The 26,715-nt window shown below is 39.0% G+C and overlaps 1 protein-coding gene across 3 annotated transcripts in view; it reads left to right on the top strand.

Annotated features, from left to right (window-relative positions):
* Positions 1-26,715, top strand: part of gphna (gephyrin a) — a 74,171-nt gene that overhangs the window by 28,181 nt on the left and 19,275 nt on the right. For 2 of the 3 annotated variants that reach the window (XM_073465661.1, XM_073465662.1), the window contains exons 2-11: positions 7,857-7,935; positions 8,043-8,100; positions 8,688-8,780; positions 8,960-9,054; positions 9,205-9,271; positions 11,943-12,236; positions 13,601-13,702; positions 15,663-15,800; positions 18,408-18,450; positions 24,371-24,508. In XM_073465661.1, the coding sequence (XP_073321762.1) occupies positions 7,857-7,935; positions 8,043-8,100; positions 8,688-8,780; positions 8,960-9,054; positions 9,205-9,271; positions 11,943-12,236; positions 13,601-13,702; positions 15,663-15,800; positions 18,408-18,450; positions 24,371-24,508 (1,107 nt within the window). Of the gene's footprint in view, positions 1-7,856; positions 7,936-8,042; positions 8,101-8,244; positions 8,781-8,959; positions 9,055-9,204; positions 9,272-11,942; positions 12,237-13,600; positions 13,703-15,662; positions 15,801-18,407; positions 18,451-24,370; positions 24,509-26,715 lie in introns of all 3 variants that reach the window. The other variant, XM_073465663.1, reaches the window with a different exon arrangement.

Raw genomic sequence — 26,715 nt, 5'->3', positions numbered from 1 at the left:
CCCGCCTCCTACATGCACATACATGAACGACATTCAGTACGCATATGTATCATGACCAGACGCACAAAAAACCCTCTTGGACCCATACCCTCAGTCCAACAGGAAGTCGGCCATTTTGGTTCAAAGTTCAGAACGTCGCCATTTTCTCCCATTTAAAACCCATTTTCATGCCTTGTACTTTAACTAACTCCTCCTACAGATTTAACACCACTGACTTCACGTTCAGTCAGTATCATCCTCAGACCTTGATGATTAACAGTTGTCAAAATCTTTCACCTCCAATATACCTGGTGGGCGTGGCAGTGCGGTCAATTTCGATGCTTGCCCATTGTAATAGGCATCTCCATGTATGGTGTGTGTTGCGTACTTTAACTGACTCCTCCTACAGATTTAACACCACAGACATCATATTCACTTAGTATCATTCTCAGACCTTGATGATCAACACTTATCAAAAGCTTTCGTCTCCGTCATACCTGGTGGGCACAAATTGTCCACTAGGTGGCACTGTTGTGTTTTGGGTCACACGTATCCCATTTAGGTAGGAACTTTTCGGCTCCAACAGTGCTGCAGCCCGATGTACGTGGGTCGAGGGCTGCTCACTGCTTGCAGTTTTAATTAAAACTTGATACTGTAGAATATTCTTGTTACTCTAGCACCCATCAATCCTATTCCCATATTGATTACTTTTTAATATCAGCAAATTTAGCTTGTAAAGTTAAGAGTTGTGGCTATAATGGTATTCTTATTTTGGATCATGCACCGATTTCATTGCTTTTTGCTGATTCAAGACTGACAAGGGGTCAATCTAAATGGCGATTTCAGCAAAAATGGCTGCAAGATTTAGATTTTATTACTCACCTTGGTAAACAAATTGATGGGTTTTTTTTATGAGACAAACACATGTGAAACATCAGCATGCATCAGATGGGAAGCTTTTAGTATTTATTAGAGGCCAGATGATAATTTTACAAGCTCCAAATCTAAAAAATTATATCAGAAAACTATACTATTGGAATCAAAAATAGAAACCCTGGAGAGCATGGTATTTCAGGAACCCTGCCCTAAAATTCAACAGGAATTATTACTATTGAGGTCAGAATATAATGAATTATCAGCATCTACGGCAGTAGCTAGATATCTGACCAAGGAGAAAAACCTAGAAGGATAATAGCTTGGCACATTAAAGAACTGCAAAAATGAAAGAGACATTACTTCAATACAGAATGATAAGGGGGATAATATAGTTGGTCCTGTAGAAATAAATGAAGCTTTTGGACGATTTTATGAAAATCTATACAATCCTGTTAAAAATGTAGATCTGCAAAATCAGAAGACCTTCTTAGACAATCTTAATATACTTAGTATTCCAGAGGGATTTAGATCCAGTTTGGAAGCTGATTTAGAAATCTCTGATGCAACTGATGGAATGAAATCTTGGAAAGCTGCAGGGCCAGACATCTAGATATTTACAAAAAAAGTCACACACTCTAAAATTTCGTCGGATGGCCTTTAGCTTTGATTACAGCACGCATTAGCCATTAATTAGAGTTGCATACATTTTTCGCCAAGATCTTGTATTGATGATGAGAGAGTCGGGCGGCTGCATAAAGTCTTCTATAGCACATCCCAAAGATTCTCAATGGGGTTAAGGTCTGGATTCTGGTTGCCAATCCATGTGTGAAAATGATGTCTCATGCTCCCCGAAACACTCTTTCACAATTTGAGCCTGATGAATCGTGGCATTGTCATCTTGGAATATGCCCGTGCCATCAAGAAAGAAAAAATCCATCGATGGAAAAACCTAGTCATTCAGTATATTCAGGAAGTCAGCTGACCTCATTTTTTGGACTCATAACATTGCTGAACCTAGACCCGACCAACTGAAGCAACCTCAGATCATAACACTGCCCCCCAGGCTTGTACGGTAGGCACTAGGCATGATGGGTGCATGCAGAGATTTGTGACATTTAGCATGTTTGGACTGTATAGTTAGTGTGTTTAGTGTGTAGCGTAGTCGTTTTTTTGTTTTGTGTGTCAAAACAATGAGGCGACTACTGAAAGTGGAGCAGGCAGTGCAGCCCTTCTTTGAGCTGAGGGAGACGGGGAGCCAGAGTCTGAGCCAGAGAGTGAGGACTTTGACGATGAAGTGGATGGTCCATCTTTTGTTTTGGTGAAACCCTGGAAGTGTCAGGCCTGTGATGTGCCTCTCTGTCTTGTGGTGGACAAGAACTGTTTTTTGGAGTAATAATTTGTGTGGCATCTTATTGTGACACCTGGTTGTTTTGTAAATAGTTGTACAAAAAATGCCTGAGGCATTATCTGCATTTTAATGTAAATAGTTGTACATAACTTTGTAAATTTCAAAAACGTATGTACAAATTTAGCAAGCAACAATTTATATTTGCATTCTAAGTTATAAAAATGGTTCGTTAAACATGTTTGTGGTTTTCACAGTAAAAAATCAAACTTTTCCTACTCGGATTTAATGTTTTTTGTGTGATTTTAGGTCCAATGGTCAAAATGAAAAAGTAACTGTAAAGTCACACGTGAGGTTGTGCTGAAAAAAATGAAACCAAACAAGGCAAGGTAAACAGTTTTTAAGGTGAAATATAAAGGTAAAATCAAAAGTAGTCAAAAACGGCCAATGGCCCTGGACTTCAGAGGGTTGAACATGGCTGTGAGTACCCCTCTCACATTTTAGTCCCATTTGGGGAAATTAAGATTTCACTCCAGGTACAGCCAACATTGGATTTAGGATTCGGTCACATAAGGGAGTGCAGAAAATTGAGGCTCTATATAGGTTACAGGATGACAAACTGAGGTTATTCGAGGAGCTTGTAACTAAACACAATATTCCATGGAAACATTTTTTCAAATTTTTACAACTTAGAAGTTTCACTGGAGCAAACCAAAGACAATCATTAACAATACCTTCATACTCCATTAGAAAAAAATATCTCAAAGGACTGTAGAGGGAAAAAACTCATCTGTATATTATGACCTACTTATATCTGGGTCCCTTGAATCTTCAGAAGCTAAATTTAAAGCTTGGAGGAAGGACTCACAGGAAGGAATTTCACTTAACAAGTGGCAGAATGCTTCTAGGAAGTGTTTTAAATGTGGAAAATTCAAGGGGACTTTTTTCCATTGTGTTTGGGAATGTAATAAGATAAGAATGTAATGAGATAAGAACATTTTGGGGAGAGGTAAAATGTATGATGGAAGAAATGTTATTTATACAAATAACTTTGAAACCCAAGTTTAGCTTAAGGGTGTTATCCAAAAGCACATAATTTTAGAAAGAAAGAGCAAATCTGTTTAGATTTATGTTTCTTACAGGCAAAATGGATGATAGCATGATCATGGAAAAATGTAAATAAAGCAAGTATCAGTAAATGGGTAACAAAGCTGTCAACATATCCTTTGCAAAGTATTTTGCAACATCCATGTGAACCTGGAGATGACTCGTATGCCTCTCTGTTAGACTTTTGTGATTACTAACTACAGGAGAAACTTTTTATTTATTTATTTTTTGATAATTTCCTATTTCCTATCTGTGGAATAATGTTTCTTTCTTGAAAAGACAAAAAGAAAACCACTCCACTGTGGTGACCTGGAGAGGACCTACCACAAAAAAAAACACCATCAAAATGTAAAATGGTTTAAATTTTTATCCTTGTATGTATAAGGAGATAGTAAAAGAGAAGAGGAGAAGGAGGAGGAGGAGAGAGCTAGAGAGAAAGAGGGGAGAGGGGAGTGAGTGACAGCTTGCAGCTTGAGTGAACAGAAAACAAAAAAACAAAAGTTAGAGGAATGCAGTGTTTATCAGAAATAAACAGATTGTTTTCTCGTCGGCAGGACAACATGAACTCAAATACTACAGTTAAGAGACTCATTGAGACTGAGACCGACCAACTGAAGAAGGTTCTAGAAGCAAGCAGTTAAAGTCGAGGACTAATTAAAGGTTAAGTCAAAGAAGTAAGTTTGAGTTTAGATTTAAAGACTTCAATAGAGCCAGATTGTCTGATGTATGAAGGGGAACCTCCCTCCAGAGGAAGGGGGTAGGCTTGGGCGATTGAGCCTTTCACAAGACGGGTGAAGCGTGGCTTTTCCAGTGGCAGTTGAGGGATTAGCTTGGCGTGCTCTTCAGGATGATGTATTCGCAAATGCTCGTGCAAATTGGTGGTGTTAGAATCTTTTGCTGGCACCACTCGTTTGCATAGACGGCAAATTACCTGACTTGTGTCTTTGGGCTTGCCGGTTGCGTCAGGTCTAAATCCAAAATAATCCCAAATAGGGGATTTTGTGTTCTTTTTCGCAACGAGCTGTTCCTCCATTGCAGTAGCCTGAGACCTCGCCACCTGCGCCCGCAAAGCACACTAAACTTTTTTGCTGCATTCATGTGGTGTCGGAAGATCCGAGTTGCCGAGTTGTTTTTCTGACATGAGGTGGCGTTCATGTGAATTATCCCATTCTGAAAGTCATTTTTAGATTTTTTCCGACATCACATGAATGCAACATCCCCCTTCTTTGTTTTTTTCTCCGCCACACACACACAACTGCCGAATATATCGGCAACCGCCGGTTGATGGGCTGACGGTGGCCGGTTGGAAATTTTTAACATATCGCCCAACCCTAGAAGGGGGCACGATAGGAAAAAGCCCTGCAGCCAGCTGACTTCTTTTTAACTCTGGGAACTTTCAGGAGCCCTGAATTCTGGGAGCGTAATGCGTGAGGTGGAATATATAGTTTAATGAGGTCGGACAGGTACAACGGGGCAAGGCCGTTTACAGTTTTGTAGGTCTTCAGCAGCACCTTAAAGTCTGATCTGACATGAATTGGGAGGCAAAGACGTGAGGCTAGGATTGATGTAATATAATCAAATGTTCTTGTAAGTGTTAAGAATCTAACTGTAGCATTCAGAAACATTTTCAAGACTTTTATTGCTCTCACATGGCAGACCTGAAAAAATACAGTAATCCAGTCTAGATGAAACAAAGGCATGAATTAGGATCTCTGCATCATCCATGGACAGGAAAGACCAAATTTTAGCAATGTTGCGCAGGTGGTGAAATGCGATCTTGGTAATTTATTTAATGTGCTGATCGAAAGGGATGTCAGAATCAACCGTAACACCAAGATTTTTGACAGTGGAAATAACACAATTGGGCCAAGAACAGAGCCCTGAGGAACCCCATACTTCACATCAGCAAATATTGAAGTAATATTATTATAAGAAACACATTCTGTTCTTTCCAGTAGGTCAGACTTTAGCCAAGCGAGACCTAGGCCAGAGATGACTTTCAAGTCGGCCTGACAGTATGCCATGATCTATGGTATCAAATGCTGCACTGAGATCCAGTAACAGAAGAACTGAGGTGCATAGTAAGTAGAATGTCATAGACCACTTTAGTAAGTGCAGTTTAAGTGGAATGACAGGCTCTGAAAGCTGATTGAAAAGGTCCAAAAAGATTATTAGTAATTAGGTAGCCAGAAAGTTGCTGAGACACAACTCTTTCTAAGACTTTAGAGAAGAAGGGAAGGTTGTATACTGGTCTATAGTTACTTAGAGACCCTAGGTCAAGGTGTGGTTTCTTAAGTAGAGGCTTAACTGCAGCAGTCTTAAAACTAGCAGGGACAGCACCAGTCATAAGTGATACAGGTCCCAGTGATGGCCCAAGATCCTTAAACAGTTTTACCCGTAGGGGGTCCAGGAGGCAGGTAGTTGGTTTTGAGGCTGCGACAAGTTTAGACAATGTCTCAAGAGAGATACTTTCCAAAATGTTAAGAGCTAAGACTAACTGGGAATCAGCATAAGGATGTCATCAAATTTGCAGAGGAAGCTAGAGATGAAGAGGTAATTTTGAATCTAATCTCATCATTTTTATTACAAAAGAAATCTAAGAAATTTGCAACAAAGGGTGAATAGCTCGCAGTTTTTGAGTAAGTTTAGCCACAGTGTCAAAGAGAAATCTAGGGTTGTGTTTGCTATTGCGCATTAGGCCAGAGAAATATGCTGTTTTTGCAGCATTAAGACCATGCTTAGAATTAAGTACACTATCACGCCATGCAAGATGGAAAACTTCCAATTTTGATTTACGCCATACAAGTTCCATTTTCCTGCATTTGGGAATTTGTCACTGAGTGTCGCTAAAATTGCTGAGCTCATATGACAGGAAGTAAAAACATTTGTGTCACTTGTACAAGGATAAGCTAATGACGCTTCAAATGTATTAAGAAAGTGGTCCGACACTGCAGAAGAGACAGAAGCAACATTAAGGGCTGACACATCTAACCCATTTTTTTATAATAATAATAATAATACATTGGACTTATATAGCGCTTTTCTGAATACTCAAAGACGCTTAATGTAGATGTAAATTATCTCTAAGCTAACTCTGGTACTATGCATCAAATGGCAACATTTATGTTTAATATTGTACATGGTCCCTGCACAAAAATAAATGAATTAAAATAAATAGAAATTGAAACACTGCTTAGAAAGGTAATTCAATCTCCTCTGTTATTGCTGTAACATAACTGACAAACTGTAGCTGGTGCACTACCTTGCTGACATGGCATACAGATGTGATAAGCATGAGTAAGATGATGATGATCCAAAAGGCCAAAGGTCAACTTCACTATGACATAAGAATATTCTACAAAAACACTTTTGTGGTCACTATTCAACACCATAACACAGGAACAGAAAGAAGGAATGTACACACTAATAGCCATACAGCTGTAACACACCACCTCATTGGTTTTGTTGATATTGGGCTTAAGATAATTGTTGTTGAAACATGTAATGAAGCTCTCCTTCAGTCTTCTAAACTCCTCTGTGAAAATAGTCTTGAAGTGAAGACAGCATGTTTCTCACTGGAAATTATTCCCTGGAATTACTTACTTACTTACTTACTTACTTACTTACTTTATTACGATTCAGCTGTCAATGATTTGAATGTAAAATGATTCTCGATGCATCTCAGTGTATGGCATCCTCAATGATCTGCACATGGCTACTTTTTCATCATTTAAATTCCCCTTTTATTCAGAAAGTCCTTCCAACAATCAGACTACAGCAGCCTACAAAGTAAAAGCTGCATCTTTTCAAAACATTACAAAAACGAAACATTTATCCATCTGCAGTGCATTACACATTTGGTGTTGTCTGCAATAATATTTTTTTCGCAAAGCTGCTCTAAGATAAGGCATTTATTGACTCTGCTGCACACACCTCTCTCAGAGTTGGATGGCAAAGTTGACAGCACCTCCTCAGATCTTGGCTGATTAGCTGGGCTTGCTGTAGTTATTATTTATGGCTGCAGGTGTGAGCTTCAGGTGAAAATGGCTAACGTGATTAGAAATCATTGTGAGGCAGAAGTCATGCTCAGCTTGGGTCTCGTCCAGTTCATGCTTCCCAGCAAGTTCATGAAATCCGACATGTTTCTCCTCGAGATGTCTGTTGAAAAAAATACTACTACAAGTTGTCGTTTTTTCACATTTTTTCACTCGCAGATGATCTATGCCTCCCTCCGACATACCTCCTACATAAGTAACATTAGTCTAATGTTCACCAACAATTCATGTGTGTTGCATGGGAGCAACGTCGCGACATAACTTTATTGTCCAGCTGAGGCCGGACAATCAACAATCAGCATAGACGGCAGACTCTCGATTATGCTCTTTCTCTGCCTCGATGCAGAATCTTCCACGTCGAGAAATTTCCACACCTCTGTTGTAAACTGCAGTTTGACTCATGTGTGGAGGCATACATACATATATTCAGTAAAACTGCATCAGATCCTGTCAGAGTTCTTCTGTTGTGTAACTTAAATCTCTCTTCTCATCAGTCAGTGACAGCTGTTTCAAGAACTTAGCTGAGGACAGGAGTGGAGTCAACCTGAAGGACCTTGTTCATGATCCCTCTCTGTGAGTCTCCACACTATTTATGGTCTGCACACACACATTGACAAATACAGTGCACACATGCACATACACTTACATTACACTTTCCATATCTTTGTCACCTCATGCAGGCTCGGAGGAGTCATAGCAGCCTACAAGATCGTTCCAGATGAGATCGATGAAATCAAGGTACATGTCCTCGCTTTGGGTTCACTAGCATCCACATCACTGACATTCACTCATAGATACACATAACAGTATGCTGTGAAAGCAGTCCAGACTTACAGTAACTCACTTACTCACTGACACCATTTTTTTTTTAATCCTTCATAGAAGCTATGGTGCCTCAACACTGAATGAAAACAGTGGCAAACTCCTCCTTATATACCTCCTGAATCTTTGCTTGTCTGGCTCACAAGTTTTATTAGCAGTTGGTGGTGACCATCCATCTATCATCCAAGACTTAGCCAGTCATTATTCTTCACTTCAATGCTTTTCTGGCCACTGAATGCAGTGAGAATATGACTGTGTCAAAGGTTGAAGATTGAAATGTACTTCTTGAGGTACTGAGCAGCAACTTTGAGCTGGTAGGGATTTTCTTGCTCAGGGGCATTTGAGCAGGGCAGACGTTTGTCATCACTGGAGTTTGAACCCACTTGTTTCTTTGAAGGAAAGTGTGTTTATCCATTACAGCTGCCAGTTGGGCACCTAATGTTGCAGGTAAGTGAATATATGGTGCTGTTGTAAACTTGTGTGTGTGTTTTACATGTGTACAGGAAACTCTTCTGGAGTGGTGTGATGAACTGGAGCTGAATCTCATTCTCACTACTGGAGGAACTGGCTTTGCACCACGAGATGTTACACCTGAGGTACAAACAAAGAGAGCCACTGATGGCAAAACTTAATTATTGCCATGATAAAAACTGGACATTTGGAGACTAAACTAGCAAGCCCTGCCTGAACATGTATTTATTATAAATAAAAAATCTTTGGGACAAAAAGTGCTTTGAATCTTGTAACTAATGGAATCCTGATGTTTGTGTTGTAGGCCACCAGGGAGGTGATAGAGCGAGAGGCTCCGGGCATGGCTCTGGCCATGCTGATGGGATCACTGAACGTCACACCTCTGGGCATGCTGTCCAGGTGAAGACTTTACACTACTTAGTTCACTGTCAGTTTGTTAGACTTGCTGTCTTCACCAGGAGGTGCAGTGCTAATCTACGTAATTTTAACCTGATTTGCGTATGTGGTATTCTTTCTGTACTAATCTCCTTTCTACTGCATTGTCTCCAGGCCAGTGTGTGGTATACGTGGTAAAACTCTGATCATTAACCTGCCAGGGAGCAAGAAGGGCTCTCAGGTAGGATTTTTTGACTTAACTGTGTTTAATCTAATACGTCTTGACTTGACTTGGAATAGAGTGTATTGATCTATTATTTGTAACGAGTAACTGGCCTACAAAATGTAATAGGATTTGAAGTCACATTTAATTTGGTATAGAATGCATAATCACTTTTTAAGGACTATGTGGTTTGGACTTGAGACTTTCTGGGGACTGCAAAACAGTTGCTTTGTCCTACCTTTAGAATATATTTTTGCTCTTTTATTCTGTGCATAGTATCAATTTTAGGGAACAAAAAGTTATTAGACGGAAAAATTTGATTTTATGTAATTTAACCACAGTGCAACAGTAATTTGGTGTTTTATCATTGCTATACGGTAGGCCATTCTGGACAAAAAAATTGTGGATTGCTCCATTTTAAATTGCTGTTGCAACTTAAATTTTTTAAAATATAAATATTCACATAACAATTGTGATTCTTATCTCCCACGATTAAGAATGTATTCACAATGATCAAAATTGATTTTTTCTAAATGTTAATTAATATCACGATGTTGACGGAACGAAAATTGTAGAGTCTAAACTGCACTGGTAGTGCAGCACCTGAACAATTTAAGTGCGCACAGGCTGGAGTTATCTTGATGTTCATCTTCAAACAAGGCAATGGTTGCAAGCGTTTTCTTTTTTTAATGACTGGATAATTATTTTTGCAAGATGAACATTAAGCAGGCCACATGTTTGTGAACACTTTTTATGCTGTCATGAGACGTTATGACATAACGTTAACAGAGCAAAGCAGTAAGCAGTAGTAACCAACAAGACCAGCTGACAACAATTAACAAGCTTACAAACACACACACCACATCATTCAACACGTTAAACAAACTCTGTGGTGAAGAAAATAACTTTGTTTTACCACAAAAACCCTGCTTCTACTCAGCATCTTGTACAACGATGGACCCCTAGAGCTCACAGTGCAGCAGAGAGGCTGCTCTCACTGCTGGACTTAATTACACAGCAGAGCACACCTCCTTATTTTGTTGTCCACATACACGCATGCATGCTTTCAGATTAATTAATTGATTAATTATTGCTGTTACTTTTTAAAATGAAAAGGCTGCCGAACTTTTATCTTCATTTCCAGTTGTGTTTCATATTGTATTTCAGCTGATTATGGTCCCCAAATTATGGTTTAGCACACAGTAAACTGGAGCAAAAGACTTTTCAATTGATAATACATTTTGAATTGAGAAAAGTTTTGAATCGTTGCTGAATCAGCTCGCACTCCCAATAATTGAATCAAATCGTAGGATTGCCAAAGATTCACAGCCCTACTGACATATCCTGATATTATAAAACAGTCATTACACAACCAGCAGACATGGAGAAAAATCAGCATTTATTTTGAGTCGTTTTGCTGTACACTTCATGAACAACGGCTTGATATTCACTCTCATTGTACCTCTGGTTGTTTGTAAGGTGCTGAGCAGGTTGTGTAGAGTGAGTTTATCTGAGCTTTTTTGGTGAAGTTGAACTTTGTAGGAACAAAATCAGGACAAAGTCTCCCACACACTGTTCACCTCACTTGCAGTCAAGAATTAATTTTAATAACAACGTTTAGGTATAATGACTTTCATCAGGTTATCTGTCTGGGTCTTTGTTCCGAAAACATGGTTATTAAAATTCATTCTTGATTGTAAGTGAGGTGAACAGTGTGTGAGAGTTTTGGCCTGATTTTGTCAGCCCTTGGTCTTCAGTTTACAGGCAAAAGCAATGAGCTAAAAAGTTCCATAAAGGTACTGATAAGTGTTCCGACCCTTAACTCAGCACTTAGTTGAAGCACCTATGGCAGTGAAACAAGCCAAACATTTTTATCTTGGTTTTTATTAGACCACAGAATCTTGTTTTTCATAGTCTGACTCCTGTAGGTTATTTTCTTCATACTTAAAGAAGGCTTTCATGTGTCTTTCACTGAGGAGATGGTTCTGTGGGGCAACTCTGCCTTAAAGCCCAGACTGGTGTGTTGCAGTGACAGTTGTCCTTTTAGTGGTTTCTCCACACAGGATCTCTGTAGTTCAGCTAAAGTGGCCATCAGTTTCTCGGTAACCTCTTTACCAAGGCCCTTTTCCTCGATTGGTTTGGTTTGACTGGCCGGACAGCTATAGGACTCCTGGTAGTTCCAAACGTCTTCCATTTTAGAATTATGGAGGACATTGCGCTCTTGCTAACGTCAATGCAGCAGACATTATTTTGTATGTGTCTGAGCTTCAAAGGCAACTACTTTCACCGTATGGCTTGGTTTTTTGCTTTGATTTGCATTGTCAGCTTGCAGGCCTGATGCCAGGCCTGACAGGTGTGTGCCTGTCCAAATCATGTCCAATCAACTTAATTTGCAAGAGCTGGACTCCAGTCAAGATGTGAAAACATCTCAAAGATGGTCAAGAAAAATGGTCACCTGAGCTAAATTTAATTTGTCATAGAAAAGAGTCCAAATACTAAAAAGTGAGTTTTAATGATTTTAGCATAAGAATGCAACATAAAAAAAGTGGTCAGAATACTTTGTACTTTGTTCCTGCTAGTCCTTACAGCATTAATAATTGACTCGGTCCAAGCTTCCTCTTACTGTTCATGTAATATCTTTGGTTGCACTTTGAAAGTGCTCTGAACAGCGCTGTGTGGTTTTCTTCAGGAGTGTTTTCAGTTCATCCTGCCTGCTTTGCCCCACGCCATTGACCTGCTGCGCGAAGCCACAGTTGGGGTAAAAGCCACACATGCAGCTCTGGAACAGCTGCCCTCCCCTTCTCCTCTGCTGGCCAACACACACACCAACACACACAGTAACACGCACACCATGGAGCGTGGCACCCAGTGTGAGGAAGAGGAGGATGAGGAGGAAGACAGGAGGAGAGGTCGACATGCGCACAACCACCACCATCACCAGCATGGATCCTCCCACATCACCGCAGCTGCCATCGCTGCTAAGGTAACCAGTCAAAAGGACAAACCCCAACCAGTGTGGCTGCTGCCGCTGGAAACTTGGTAGATGAAACTTTAAGGAGTCCCCATTTACAGCTGGTATTAACATCTGTGTCTGAATATAGAACTAATGCACGCAGAACGCTTTGTGTCATACATTTAACACATTTCTCCCACCTCGCCGATACAAACATTTTTGGTGTTTTTGGTGACAGGAATGTGAACACAAAACTACACCCGTCTGCTCAATCATGACGTTTCGTCCTCTCTTTATAGCATAAGATAACTAATTACAACCAAATTTTTCAGAAAATTAAACACTTGATTTGTTCAAGTGTTTAATTTTCTGAAAAATTATATTATATATACTTATACTCTGGTCGGTTGATTAGTTACAGATACAGATACAATACAACGAATGAGGCAGGGAAACGTGACCACTCTTCACAGATTGTTTTTATTTAACTTGTCAGCAAAACATTGTAAGCACCCGTTTTTGACTCTCTTTTGCATCATTGTGTTATCAATGTCCAATTGTGTCTTTCTCAATATGACCTCAAATAATATAGCATCCATTCCATCACCATACAAACTTGAATACAAATACTCCAAAATCATAACACATACTCTGAGTTCACTGAGTTCTTGGTTGCTTGTAACAGTAACTTTTAAGTTCAGCAGACTTTAATTCATGTTATTTTTTTCCCCCTGCATTTATGTGTTATACAGCCTTCCTCACCCTTGTAAAAAATGTAAAACAGAAGTGATTGATTATTGATTGTTGAATTATTAAGGTAATAGACAAACATGCACTGTATCATACTGCATGTTAGCTTGTTTACACACGAAGCATACATTACATTGTCCTTTTTAGTAAAACCGTTTCCTGCTTTCTCTTACAATTTATATGTTTCTTTTCCTACCATATTTCTCAAATGTAGTGTTGGCTGAAACTTACTCTGCAGCAATGTCTTGATTGACTTTGTACTTACTAGTTACAGTGTTGAGCTGTTGACATTACTATAAAACTTAAGATCAAGCCTACTTTTAACTGGTGCAATAGCCTGCAGGTATAAATGGAAAGGCCCATGTTCAGATGTCATTATCCAGATAACATATGACCATGTCAGTTCAGGTGTGAATGTGGTCCTTCCAATTTCAAACACCTTCAGATCTTCAGAATATTTAGAAGTGGTCTACTATATGGAGCATTTATTGCATCAAAGTTTCCTATTTATTATTCATTAACCAGATTGAGGCTTTTCATTTCATCACATTCACCTATCTGTCTGTGGGGACACGTGTCTGTTTGTCTGTCTATCTGTGTGTTTGTGCGTGCCCACACCACATGCATGTGTGTGTACCCATCAGACTAGCCATGCTGTGGTCATGGCTAAGGGAGGTCCCTACCTGCCCAGAAGCACACCCGCCCCTCCCACTCATTTCACTTGTTCCTGTAGCCATGACCAGCAGGTGAGACACTCACACACACACTCTCTCACACGCACACACACACACACACACACACACACACACACACAAACACACACACAAACACACTTGTCCTCTCCTGTCATTGGTCCGTTCATCATCTCTGTCAGTCAAATGATTCTGGTCCCTGTTCTTTATACATGGATAACAATCTCTGAATATGCTCTAAATTGGTTAAGATACATTGGAAGAAGACTTTTTAACATTAACTACAGAGTTTAAAATGTGTAAAAAAAATTTAGATATGTGTAAATAGGCAACTGTTTAAAAACAACTTTTTAATGTGGCCAAGAAATCAATAAATGCAGCTTTAAAAAAGAACCAATCCATTCTATGAGCAAAACCAATGTTACTTCAACATTAACTAAAGGTTGACTGTTATCAAAGCCAGCAAACTTGCCAGCTTTGATTTTGTCCTTATACACTGATTATATACAAAATATACTTGTATTATACGTACAACACCTATTAATTTGCTCAAAGGAAGATACAAAGGGTTGAATTAACTACTGGGCAGCTGCAGTAAAGCAGCTGAGTGAAATCATATGATCAGCTCACAATCAATCACATGATCATTGTGTGTGATAAGACCAATGCACTATCCAAGAAAACAAATGAATCTGGCAACACTTTATAAATACCATCATTAATAAATGTCAAATCTATTGTTAATTAGATTTGAGTTAGGGTTAATTATTTGACCGTTAACAAACAATGAAATGCTTTGGAAACGATTCACTAAGCAATTGTGACGGTTTATTAACATCAGTTGACACTTTTAATGGCCATCCTAATAATGTTTATAGATGAACTACTGAGTATTTATTAACCAATTACAAAAACTAAAAACATTTGCATTTTTATAATGAACAATTGCTTAATAAATGGTTTATAAAGCATGTCATTGTTTGTTAAAAGTTAAATAACTATAATTTTATGTTTAATTAGCTATAAATTTAGCATTTTTAATTATGGTTATAATAAAGTGTTACCATGAATTGAACTGCTGCTGAAGAACCCAGTTAGCTAGTTAGATTGATGTGGTCATTTTATCTGACTAACATCATGTTAGCCTGGATTAGTTGAACCATGTGTAAATACCGGGGCCGTTATCGGTAGTAGGTCTATCATTAGTGGTTAAAAGCAGCAGTTTGTAGGTGTGATGGCTATTTACTTTAAAGCAAATCAACTTGGCAATTCAGTGATCAGACCATTGACACGAAAAGCATCCATATGTACCTGGTACATCCATCTTAAATATGCTGTGCACTTGGACATACATGGACAGATTGATTTCCAATTTCTCCCTGTTGTGCAGTGGCTGGCCCTGATAAACAAGTAAACAGCTATAAGGCAGCTAGAATTTGTTAATATTGCCTTTGGATGAAAGAGAAAGATCAAATTGAATCCGGATGTAATCTTTTGGTGAGGGATTTGGTCAATACCTTTGAGTTAAGCACAGACTTCGTTAATCCCATGTTAATGTGTGACACATGATGTTGGGGTGAATTCCAAAATCACATGAAGCCCCCTTGTGCTAAAGAAGACCAACAGAGGAAAGACATCACACACACCATTATTCCTCCACAACTACTGTAATATATACAGTGCATTGAAAGTTGTTTAAAAGTAACAAACTCAAATAGGTACTTGCACTGCAGTTAACTCAAGTCTAGCCCAGTCATTTGATCAGTGCAATTTTAGACTGTGTTAAAGACAAATGTACACCTAATCTCATTGTGCTACTAAGCAAAATGCTGAAGTGTTAGCTGAAGCATTGGGCCAATGATCTTTTCAAATAACATGGACGATTTTGGTGTCTCTGGTCTTGCCTTATGCAGAAGGAATAAATATAGAATATATGAAAAGTGATTCTGTCTTAGTTGACAGAAATTCAAGAGAAATGCATTGTGTGTGTCTGTGTGTGAATTTGTGCATGTAGATCCCGGACTCGATCATTTCTCGAGGCGTTCAGGTTCTTCCTCGAGATTCAGCCTCTTTAAGCTCCACCCCTTCCGAGTCACCACGGGCAACACAGGCGACGTCCCGCCTTTCCACCGCCTCATGCCCGACACCCAAGGTACACACTAACTTTTTCATACATGTACACGGACACACACACACGCACATAGACAAAGAGAGAGAGAGAGGAAAGTTGCTACATGACTTGAGTCTTTGCCTTTTTCCTGGATTCCCCAACTTTTTTTTTGACTTATTATAATAAGAGGTTGCCAATTTGAATTCCAAATAACTTTATTCTGATTATGTTGATGAAGGTTCTCAGTCATCCAGGTCATGGTAAATCTAGGTATGTATCGTAGGCAACTGGACTTGTTTCAGTTTCTTGAAGACGTTTCACCTCTCATCCAAGAGGCTTCCTCAGTTCTAACTAACTGGAGAGGAGTTGGCAGGCTTTTAAACTTTCTGTGGGTGTGTTCTTACAGAGCCGTTAAGGACACGTGTGAGCTCTGAGTTTCAGATTAGTTTCAGATGTGGTCCCAATGTAGCCACTGTTTTTGGATTGTCTCAATTTGGCTCTCAAATAGGTATGCTGATATGAGACCAAATCGAGTCAGTAGTCTGACGTTAACATCCTAATTCAACCTTGCAAAACATGATGGTCACATCACTGTTCACATTGATGGATTACTGTTAAATTAAAAGTCTTGGGACTTGTGTGCTGTTTGATATTGAATGGGAGCGAATGACACTGTGAGAAATATCTTCAGTTGTGATACATTCACGTAGAAATTGTCCCAATTGATCTCAAACGATCGACAGTAGGAAAATACAGCAAAAACTCAAATTTTGCTGGAATTGTCAAATTCTCACTCAGTGCCCTTCACTTACATCAACTGCAAAGAGAGCCAGGCCTTTATTTATATAACCAGCTTTACAAGCCTCATTTTTCCTGTTGTGTAAGTCCTATATATTTGATCATATTTTAGTAATGATTTGGTATCATTTTAATCTGCTGCTGATACAAAAAAAATGCAATTTCAAAACTTTCTCTCTACATATTTACCCCTTTGTCCTGTCAATTCAGTATAATGTTAATTTCCACATCACTTATGCCATTAATACAACAGCAGAGTCCTGTCTCACTCACCATTGTGCTGCTCTGAATTAATCTTCTGTAAAAGAAATAACATTATCGAGTGCCCCGGTAGCTCAGTTAGTATGGTGTGCGTCCCATGCACAGGTTCTCTCTCATCCCAGTTCCAGTCATCTCCTAAGCTACCCCATCAATAAAGCCATAAAAGGCCAAAAAAATACTTAAAAGAAAAGAAAAAACATTATCATTCACAGTTATACTTCCATTTTGCACTTGTTTGATCACTGTTAAGCTTCCTGCAGATGTTTCACATTAAAAGCATTACAGCAGCTCAAAATGCAATCCCTTCCTTTCTTCATTGCCTTTAAATGATAAGTTCACCAAACATGAAAATTCTGTCATTATCTACTCACAGCCATGCTGATGAAAAATCAGGTGAAGTTTCATAGTCCACAAAACATTTCTGGAGCTTCACAGCTAAACAGTGTTGCAGCATTAGAGACTTGTTCCAAGTCTCCGGAAGCCCTGAGATCCCTAGTTGATTTGAGATGTTATTTACTCGTGCAAAAGTTTGTACACAACGTCTTCAAATTTATCAGGGATCTTGGGACTTCCAGAGTTTTCCAGAAACTTGGATTACGCCAGTTGAGCTGTATGGAGCCATTTTATGTGTTTTTCAGTTGTTGTTTAACACAAGTCCCCATCTACTTCAGTAGTTTGATAATTCTGCAACGCTATTTTGCTGTGAAGCTACAGAAATGTTATGTAGACTATGAAACTTTACCCGAGTTTCCACTGGCATGAGGAGTAGATAACAACGGAATTATCATATTTGGGTAAACTGTTCCTTTAATTTGAAACGAGAAAGGTGGAAATTGTTTACAATTAAAAAGTTGGCTGCATGTGCACTACAAAGGTAGCATACAATGGGAAAGGAAAATTAACCAGTGAATAAAAACATGATTTCTATTTAAAAAGAGAAACTCAGAGCCGCAGAGTGGTAAGTATGATACGAGTGCTGTTATGCTGACGCATTAGTGCTATGGAGATTAATGCTGAATTTAACATGGTAGCCATGACAGTACTTTTTGTTTTTTTAATTGGCCTTTTTTGTTGACTGGCCTTAACTTGAATACTGGCTTTATTTAAGAATTTATTGCATTCATTTTTTTTTTAACTTTCAAATCCAGACAGAGACAGCTTTAAAAAATAAAGATTGCTACATCAGATATGGAGAAAGGTTTTACAAACTGTTGATAAAGCTATGTTAGGAGTAGATCTTCTACAGCAGAGATAGATAAACACCAACTGATATCTGATATTGTGACTAAAGAACAGCATTGGATATCAGTATAACCCCATAATGATTTCTGTTTTAGTTTCTAACAATCTTATGTTGTTTTGTGCAATCAGACAATTAGACACAGAGCTGCTGGGTTTTTCAACATCACAGCTAGAATTCATGTTATCTGTGTCCATGTCCTGTGTATTAGACATTATTAATAGGTAAATCAACATGGAAAGCTTTGCCAGACTGTTCTGGTATGAAGAGGAGAGGTATATAAATCATTCATTCCATACATTTGCATCAAACAATGACCAAATATAGAATATCTGTCTCCGTCACTGCAGGTTCAGTCACGATGTGGCAGTAATGAGAACATTCTGAGAGCCAGTAAGTACTGTGTGTGTGTGTGTGTGTGTGTGTGTGTGTGTGTGTGTGTGTGTGTGTGCGTGTGTGCGTGTGTGCGTGCGTGCGTGCGTGCGTGTGTCATTAACATGCCAACCTTGCAGCCTTGCAGCCTTGCCATAGCAACTAGCATCAATGTCGAAAATTCAGGAACTTATATAGAATCATATTTACTGTTAACTTATGGGTCATTCCATGCCAACTCACCCAAAATCCAGATCTTTTAGCAGTTCATGTCATGGATTTTCTTGAAAAAATCATGTTGAAATGTCTATTAAGTTCATGGCACCATGCAAAATCCTACAGCTGTACTTCAAGTTTTAAGTTATGATTTTTTTAAGTTTGGCCCTCTGAGCTAAATGTCAGCATTGTTGTGACTCCTCGTATGTGTACTCTAAACCTCACCTCATCGCTTATTTTTCACTGGATTAAGTTAGAGTTGTCTTGAACATCCAAGAAACCCTAAGGCAACATTCATTCATTTAAATAGTTGTTGCTGTATGTTACAGTAATCAAATTAATAACAGGAAGTATTTTTTTAACCAGAATGAAGAATCTGTCATTTTCAAAAAATCACATTTCGACTAGTTTTCACTTTCTGTCAACCAAATGTTGGTTCTGTGTACTATTAATGTAGTTCTGTCACACCCAGAAGTTATATGGTCCTGCATTAAAAACGGAGTGCCACAGACAGTTAAATCTAGCTTCAGGGCTGAAAAACCCACTTTTTGAGTTATTTTGAGTGTAGATTTTAATATAGAATGTATAGAATGTTGATATCCATTGCATATATAAAAAATTCTAAGATGTTATATTACTCCTTTATTGTTTATGATTTTTTAAAATTAATTATTTTTTTGCACTTTTCACTGGCTGTAATATCACATTCAGTGGTTTTATTTCATCAGTAGATATTTGTACTGTGTTGACTTTAAGGTTTTATATCAGTCTGATACTTGTTGAGCCTCTTTTTCATTGGGTTCTGGAAATTATATGTCTGGACAAAATATTCATGATAGTTCACACATATATTATTTCACAATTTCAAACTCTGTGCACTAATTTCTGACATCAACAACTCAGCCAAACTTGAAAAAAATCAACTTCTCCATAGGCTGCTTTGTGACAGTTGGTGTCTGCCTCTAGGATTTTCCAGTTGAGCAGGGCTCCATGATCTCATTATAACCTAAAACGGCTTAATGATGAAATAAATTATGATTGCCCTTTTTTGTGATCAACTTTTTATTGAACTATTTGTCACATGATATACAGATACATAATACCATAGATTGGGTACCAAGATTCATATGCATACAATAAAAATATGTGATTCAATACTATATACAAGCCACCATTGCCTCGAGACAAAAACAAAAAACAACAGACAAAAAACAGTAAAAAACAACAACAACAACAAAAAACACAGTAGACAGTAAACAAGATGTGTGTAAGTTCAGAATCAGAATTCCTTTATTTGTCCCACAAATGGGGAAATTTCTGTGTTACAGCAGTCAAGGTCAGGAATATTACAATAAACAGTAATAAAAGTAAAAAATAAACAATATAATAACAAAATAAGAAATAGAATAGACTCGTATATACATAATATTTACAATATGAACAGTGTAATTATACACAGTGTGGGCAGTGTATTTTTACAAATAATAGAAATGGGTATTAAAAATTGTCCAGTTTGTGCAAACCGAAGTGAGAATGAGAATGGGATATGTGTAGAGTTTGAGTGCACATGTGAGGTCTATTGGGAGCAGTGCTGGTTGTACAGTCTAACAGCAGCAGGAAGGAAGGACCTGCGATACCTCTCCTTCACACACTTGGGGTGTATCAGTCTGTCGCTGAAGGAGCTGCCCAGTGCTGTGATAGTGTCCTGCAGGGGGTGGGACTCCTTCACCATCAGCGATGACAGCTTATCCATCATCCTGCTCTCTCCCACCACCTGCACTGGGTCAAGAGGGCATCTCAGGATGGAGCTAGCCTTCTTGACAAGTTTGTCTCTTCCTACCTGCTGCCAAGATGCTGCTGCTCCAGCAGACTACTCCATAGAAAATGGCTGATGCCACCACAGAGTCATAGAAAGTTGTCAGGAGTGCATCCTGCACTCCAAAGGACCTGAGCTATCTCAGCAGATGGAGTCTGCTCTGACCTTTCTTATATGTTGCTGCAGTGCGATCAGTCCAGTCCAATTTATTGTTTAGCTGAACTCCCAGGTACTTGTAAGATGTCACCATCTCAATGTCCGTTCCCTGGATGTTTACCTGTGTGCAGGGTTGTCTGTGCCTGGGGAAATCCACCACCGGCTCTTTGGTCTTCCCGGCGTTGAGCTGGAGGTGGTTCCGCTGGCACCAGTCTACGAAGTCCTTAATAAGTTCTCTGTAGGCTCTGTCGTCCCCGTCCCTGATGAGGCCGACGATAGATTCGTCAGAGAACTTTTGTAGATGGCGGTGGGGTGATTGGTGGGAGAAGTCTGCAGTGTACAGGGTGAACAGGAAAGGGGCCAGGACTGTTATAGTGCAATCTAACAACACATTATATTTGTACAAGAATGCGTGGGGTCGAAAGAGAGCTGTTGAGGGTATCCAAATATACAGTGGATGTCCGTGCTTTATGGATTACAGCTAATGATCTTTCTATGAAAGCAATATCCCTAAAGTGATTCAGCCATTCTTCTATTGATAGAGGCTCAAGGGAGAACAATCAGTTAAACCTGCAAAAATAATCTTTCTAAAAGCTAATCTGGTGCTATCAGTATAGAGTCGTCAATAAATAAAAATAGGGTGGGTTGTTTAGGGATGGGGAAATTCAGAATATTTTCAAGACACTTAGCCACCTTATACCAAAGATTAGATACAGAAGGGCATTCCCAGAAGACATGAGGGCACGTAGCCACAATATTCTGGCTACATTTAGTACAATTTGTGCTATCTGTAAGCTTCATTTTGAAGTGCCTGTATTGTGTTGCATAGAATTTATGTACAAACTTAGAGTAAATGAGTTGATGAGCCGGATTTTTTGATGATATAAATATTTTAGCCCAAACATGTTTCCAGTTAACCTTGTCCCTCAAAATCATGATTCCATGACTCAATTACCCCCAAAGTTTTGGCATTTTTAGTGATTAACTCATTATAAATGGTGGACACCAGCCTAGCCGAGGAACGTCAAGGGTTAACCCACATGCTCAGAGGGTGAGAGAGTAAAGGCAAGTCTCAGGGGACACCATGGGTATGGATTGCTGATCTCATTGTAGGTATAAGAACCAAGAAGACCCAGGAAGGGAGTAACACTCTCTAAGTTTCTGGAATTGAAGTAATCCATTTCCATCACATAGATCTTGCAGGCTAAGGGTCTCATAGAGGCCCAACTATGGTTAAAATATGGACCAGACATCTGTAGCAAATTGTAATTGTACCAAATAGGAGAACGGTGTTCAAACAGAGTTTGATGTTGCGACCCATATGCTTCTGGACGTCGGACCAGACTTTATGATTGCCCTTTTAAATAATTCTGGTTATATTGCAAAGAGGGATGCATGATATGGCTCTTTTTTTCAGCCGATACGATAATCGATAATTACCTGACTCTCATGGCAGATACCGATAAAATAACCAATAATAGAAAGTGTAAGAAAGGCTAAGATGTAGTGAGAAAAGATAGTTTATTTGATATACCATAGCTGTGATAAGATTTTATGGTTTAACTTGAAGACTTTTTCCCTCATGTTGTGTTTTGAAACGTGTTGGCTGCACTGGTCAATTAAGGAGAGGTAAATTAAATAAATAAATAGCCTAATTAATGAACATAATTCATAACTCACAGTAACAACACTATTTTAGCCTTTAATGTTTAGCCTCAAAGTCACAGATTAAGTAGCCTCAATCAAAAAGGTTGAGGAATATATTAATGAATCTAACATAGATGAATCACAGCACTCTAATAATTACAGTACTTGCGCCCATTGGCAATTTATACATTATGAGTTGTGGGAAAGTGGCAAAAATATGACTGTATAACCGTTCTGAATTTGGTTATTTTATTATTTAGGCTATTTGTTTATTTATTTATTTTAGCTCTCCTTACGTGACCGCTGCAGCCAACACGTTTCAAAACACGCAACTTTTACTTAAAAGGCGTGCCGTTTCTGTTTCCGGCCCTCGACCTCCTTGTTCAATATTCATTGTACAAGTTGGATAACAGAACAAGTGTTTAACAGTGTTTAGGCAGCATCAGCTATTGAAAAAGAAACTCAAAAAATCTGCATCAAAGACAGAGCTCTACTTTTCTGTGGCCAATGTACATTTGCATTAGCACAAGTAGGACAATGAAATTAGGAAATACCCCCTAAACTGGCATTTTCCATTACACAACATGAACAAGTGCAAATAAATTATACGTCACGCACGGACCCACCACACTTGGCTTTGTATTATTGGCTATAATTTCTTTATCTGGCGATAACCGATAAGTACATTTTCCATTATTGGGCCGATAATTTATCTGTCTGATATATATTGTGCATCCCTAATTGCAATCCAAGATGACATCATCTAGTACACAACAAACCAAACCATGACAAGATGTAACTTGCAAATTGAAAGACAGGCTTAATAGGTATCAGATGGATAGAAAACCTTGAAGTCAACTCAGTACAAATATCTACTGATGAAATAAAACCAATGAATGTGATATTACAGCCATTGAATAGTGTGAAAATTAGCTCTTTCAAAAAAATTATAAACAATGGAGTGATATAACATCTTTGGATTCTCTATATATGCAATGAATATCAACACTTTCACACACTAAAGTTTCAAGGAAATTAAAATAATCCTTCTAGGCAAAATCTACACTTGAAATAACCCAAAAAGTGGGTTATTCAGCTCTGAAGCTATATTTAACAAGATCTGTGGCAGTCAATTTTTAATACAGGACCAAATTACTTCTGGGTGTGACAGAACTACATTAATAGTACACAGAACCAACCTTGGGTTGTGGAAATATGAATTTTTGAAAATGACAGATTATTCATTCTGGTAAAATGACTTCCTGTTAATAATTTGATTACTGTAACCATCCAGCAACAACAATTTAAATGAATATATGTTGTAAATTATCCTAAGAGTGTCTTTGATATTCAGGACAAATTTCAACCCAATCAAGTGAAAAATGAGCGAGAGGGTGTGAGGTGAGGTTTACACATACACATAGAAGGAATGAAATTGAAACTGAAATTTAGCTCAAACTTAAAAAATTCATAACTTAAAAAGTATTTGGAGTACAGCTATTGGATTTTGCACGGTGACATGAATTTAATAGAGGTCTCAACATTACTTTTTTCAAGAAAATCCCTGACATGAACTGGGAGGTGAGTTGGCATGGAATGACCCTTACACCGATGAGTCGCAACATTAAAACCATTGACAGACGAAGTGAATAACCTTGATAATCTTGTTACAGTGCTTTGTTCTACTGGGAAATGGGTTCCTTGCATTCATGTGGAAACCACTTGACACACATGAATCACCACTGCAGATCATGTCCACGCCTCCGCCCAATGGGCTGCAATGCGTTGGATTTATTCCAGGAATCCCATGGACGCTCGATCAGAACGGGGTCTAGTGAAGTTGGAGGCCAGATCGAAGGGGTGGGGCACTGCCATCTAGGAGTGCTGTTGCCATGAGGGGGTGAACTAGGTCTGCAACAATATTTGGCTAGGTGGTGCGTGTCAAGGGGCATCCACATGAATGCTAGGGCCCATGGTTTCTCAACAGAACAATGTATTGTAATAAGTAACAAGATGATCAATATTTTACACTCAAACTGTCAGTAGTCTTAATGATGTAGCTGATCTCTTTGATTTTGTGTGTGTGTCATGTTTGTGTGTGTGTAGGCCACAGTGCAGTGGACATCAGTAAAGTGGCACGTCGCCATCGTATGTCTCCGTTCCCATTGACGTCAATGGACAAAGCCTTCATCACTGTTCTAGAGATGACACCAATTCTGGGAATTGAAGTCATTAACTACAGAGGTGAGTAGTATGTGTGTGTGTACTGTAGGTACCTTTTTTTTTTCACCTTTTCATGCGCCGATTCTCTGCATTGCCGTCTGTGTGAAAGTTACAGATGCGGAGAGAGGCAGTTTCGTTGCGGCTCTGATCCACCTCCGGAGGTAGTATCAGAGCTGCAACAGAGGCGAGCCGGTGTCTGTCCGACTAGAAAAGCCGAGGCGAGCGTGGACCAGGGGTGTGTCCGTCTGATGGTGTTCACAGTCTGACAACTAAACAGATCCTTCACTCATCAAATAAGAGAGAAATGTCCCACACTTCAACCCACAAAGCGACATTACAGGAACAAACAACAGTAATGTTGGCAACTGCATCCATACGTGGAAAAGTGTCATCCTGTCTGTCCTACCGACTCTTCGTCACATTTCTGGCCAAAAAACAGCGTCTGTCCCCAGCAGCAGAGCCAGGTGGCTCCCGCAGTTGAATGGTGTTGATTATGTGACGTGATTTAGAGCAAAAAACTTTTAACTCACCATGTCTTTGTCACCTTCCACTATTGTGTTGTTGTAGTTACTGTCTCTGGGAACTTCAGTGAACTTTCCCCCAGAAAACAGCATCCCTCCCCACGAATGAGAGAGCCAGAAAGGGTCCGCTGTTTACTAATGGCGTTTATGTAATGATGTAATTTAGAGCGAAAAACGTAACTTTGACATTTTCCACAATGCATGTTGGGTCAAGATCTCAGTCACAACACATTATAACTGCATCCATATTATTATAAACAGTCAGCCAATGCATGTTTAGATTAACAGGTGGACACCAAGGGAAACATGTTAAAAAAAATCACACAGATCTCAACGTCATGATGTGTACCATCATGCCTCTTTTGGATCCGTAGCGCTGGCATGCTGTATGAAATTACACACCGGCGTGGCTTTACCCCTGCTTGGTTCAGTGTGAACAAAGGCGGAGAAATGGCGAAACTTTGCTGCACCGATAATGAGGAGTCTCTGTGTGAAAAGGGCTTATGTCTTCACTTCCAATGCTTTCCACAGCTGTCATTTTTCTTTGATGGAATGAGTGGAACACATACTATTTTGTTACAAAAAACATTCATGAAATTGACTGAAAATGTGACCAAATCTGCTGGCTCAAAAATATACATACTGTAACTTGAACAATAAATTTAGGTGATTATAGAAAAGTTTCAAATTTTCTTTGTAGCATGGCCTCTTAACTTCTTTTGAGTGATTCTGATTGACAAGAGCTTTTCTGGGCCCATTTTAATAGGACTTGTTTGATACACCCATTAGACTCGGCCACAAATACTACAATGCGAAAGTCTTAACAGCTCATCATTGATCTGAAAGAGCCCATTATTGATTTGAACAAGTCAGGAAAGTCACTTGGAGCCATTTCAAAGCAGTTACAGGTCCCAAGATCATCTGTACAAACAACTGTAAATATAAAAAGCAATTCTGCAATGAATTAGAAGCTGCTGGAAGACAGGTGATAGTGTCCACAGTCAAGTGTGCATCAACATAAACTGAGAGGCTGCTGTGCAAGAAAGAAGTCCTTGTTCCAGACGCAGCACCTTAAAGCTCGACTTAAGCTTGCTGCTGATCACATGGACAAAGAAAAAACTGTCTGTGGTTAGATGAAACAAAAATTGAGTTGTGGACACCTTGAGAAGGTGAGGCCTTTAACCCCAAGAACACCATACCTACTGTTAAGTGTGGTGGTGGTAGTATTATGTTGTGGGGCTGTTTTGCTGCCAGTGGATCTGGTGCTCTAAAGAAAGTAAATGGAATAATGAAGGAGGATTATCTCTAAATTCTTCAGGAAAACCCTAAAATCATCAGCCAGAAGATTGGGTGTTCCAACAGGACAATCATCCCAAACATACATCAAAAGTGGTAAAGGAATGGCTAAATCAGGCTAGGATTGAGGTGTTGGAATGGTCTTCCCAAGTCCTGACTTGAACCCCATCAAGAACATGTAGACCGTGCTGAAGAAGCCAACAAATTTGGTTGTACGTCACTGATTCTGTCAAGAGGAGTGGTTAAAAATTCAGCCAGAGGCCTGCCAGAGGCTTGTGGATGGCTATCAGAAGTACCTAATTTAGGTGAAAATGCCCAAGGGACATTTAACCAGATATTGGTATTACTGTATGTATATTTTTGAACTTCATGAATGTTTTTTGTGACAAAGTAGTATGTGTTCCACTCATT

This window comes from Pagrus major, chromosome 5, assembly GCF_040436345.1.
Source record: "Pagrus major chromosome 5, Pma_NU_1.0".
NCBI classification, from domain to species: domain Eukaryota; kingdom Metazoa; phylum Chordata; class Actinopteri; order Spariformes; family Sparidae; genus Pagrus; species Pagrus major.
This window is presented reverse-complemented; position numbering and strand designations above follow the sequence as displayed.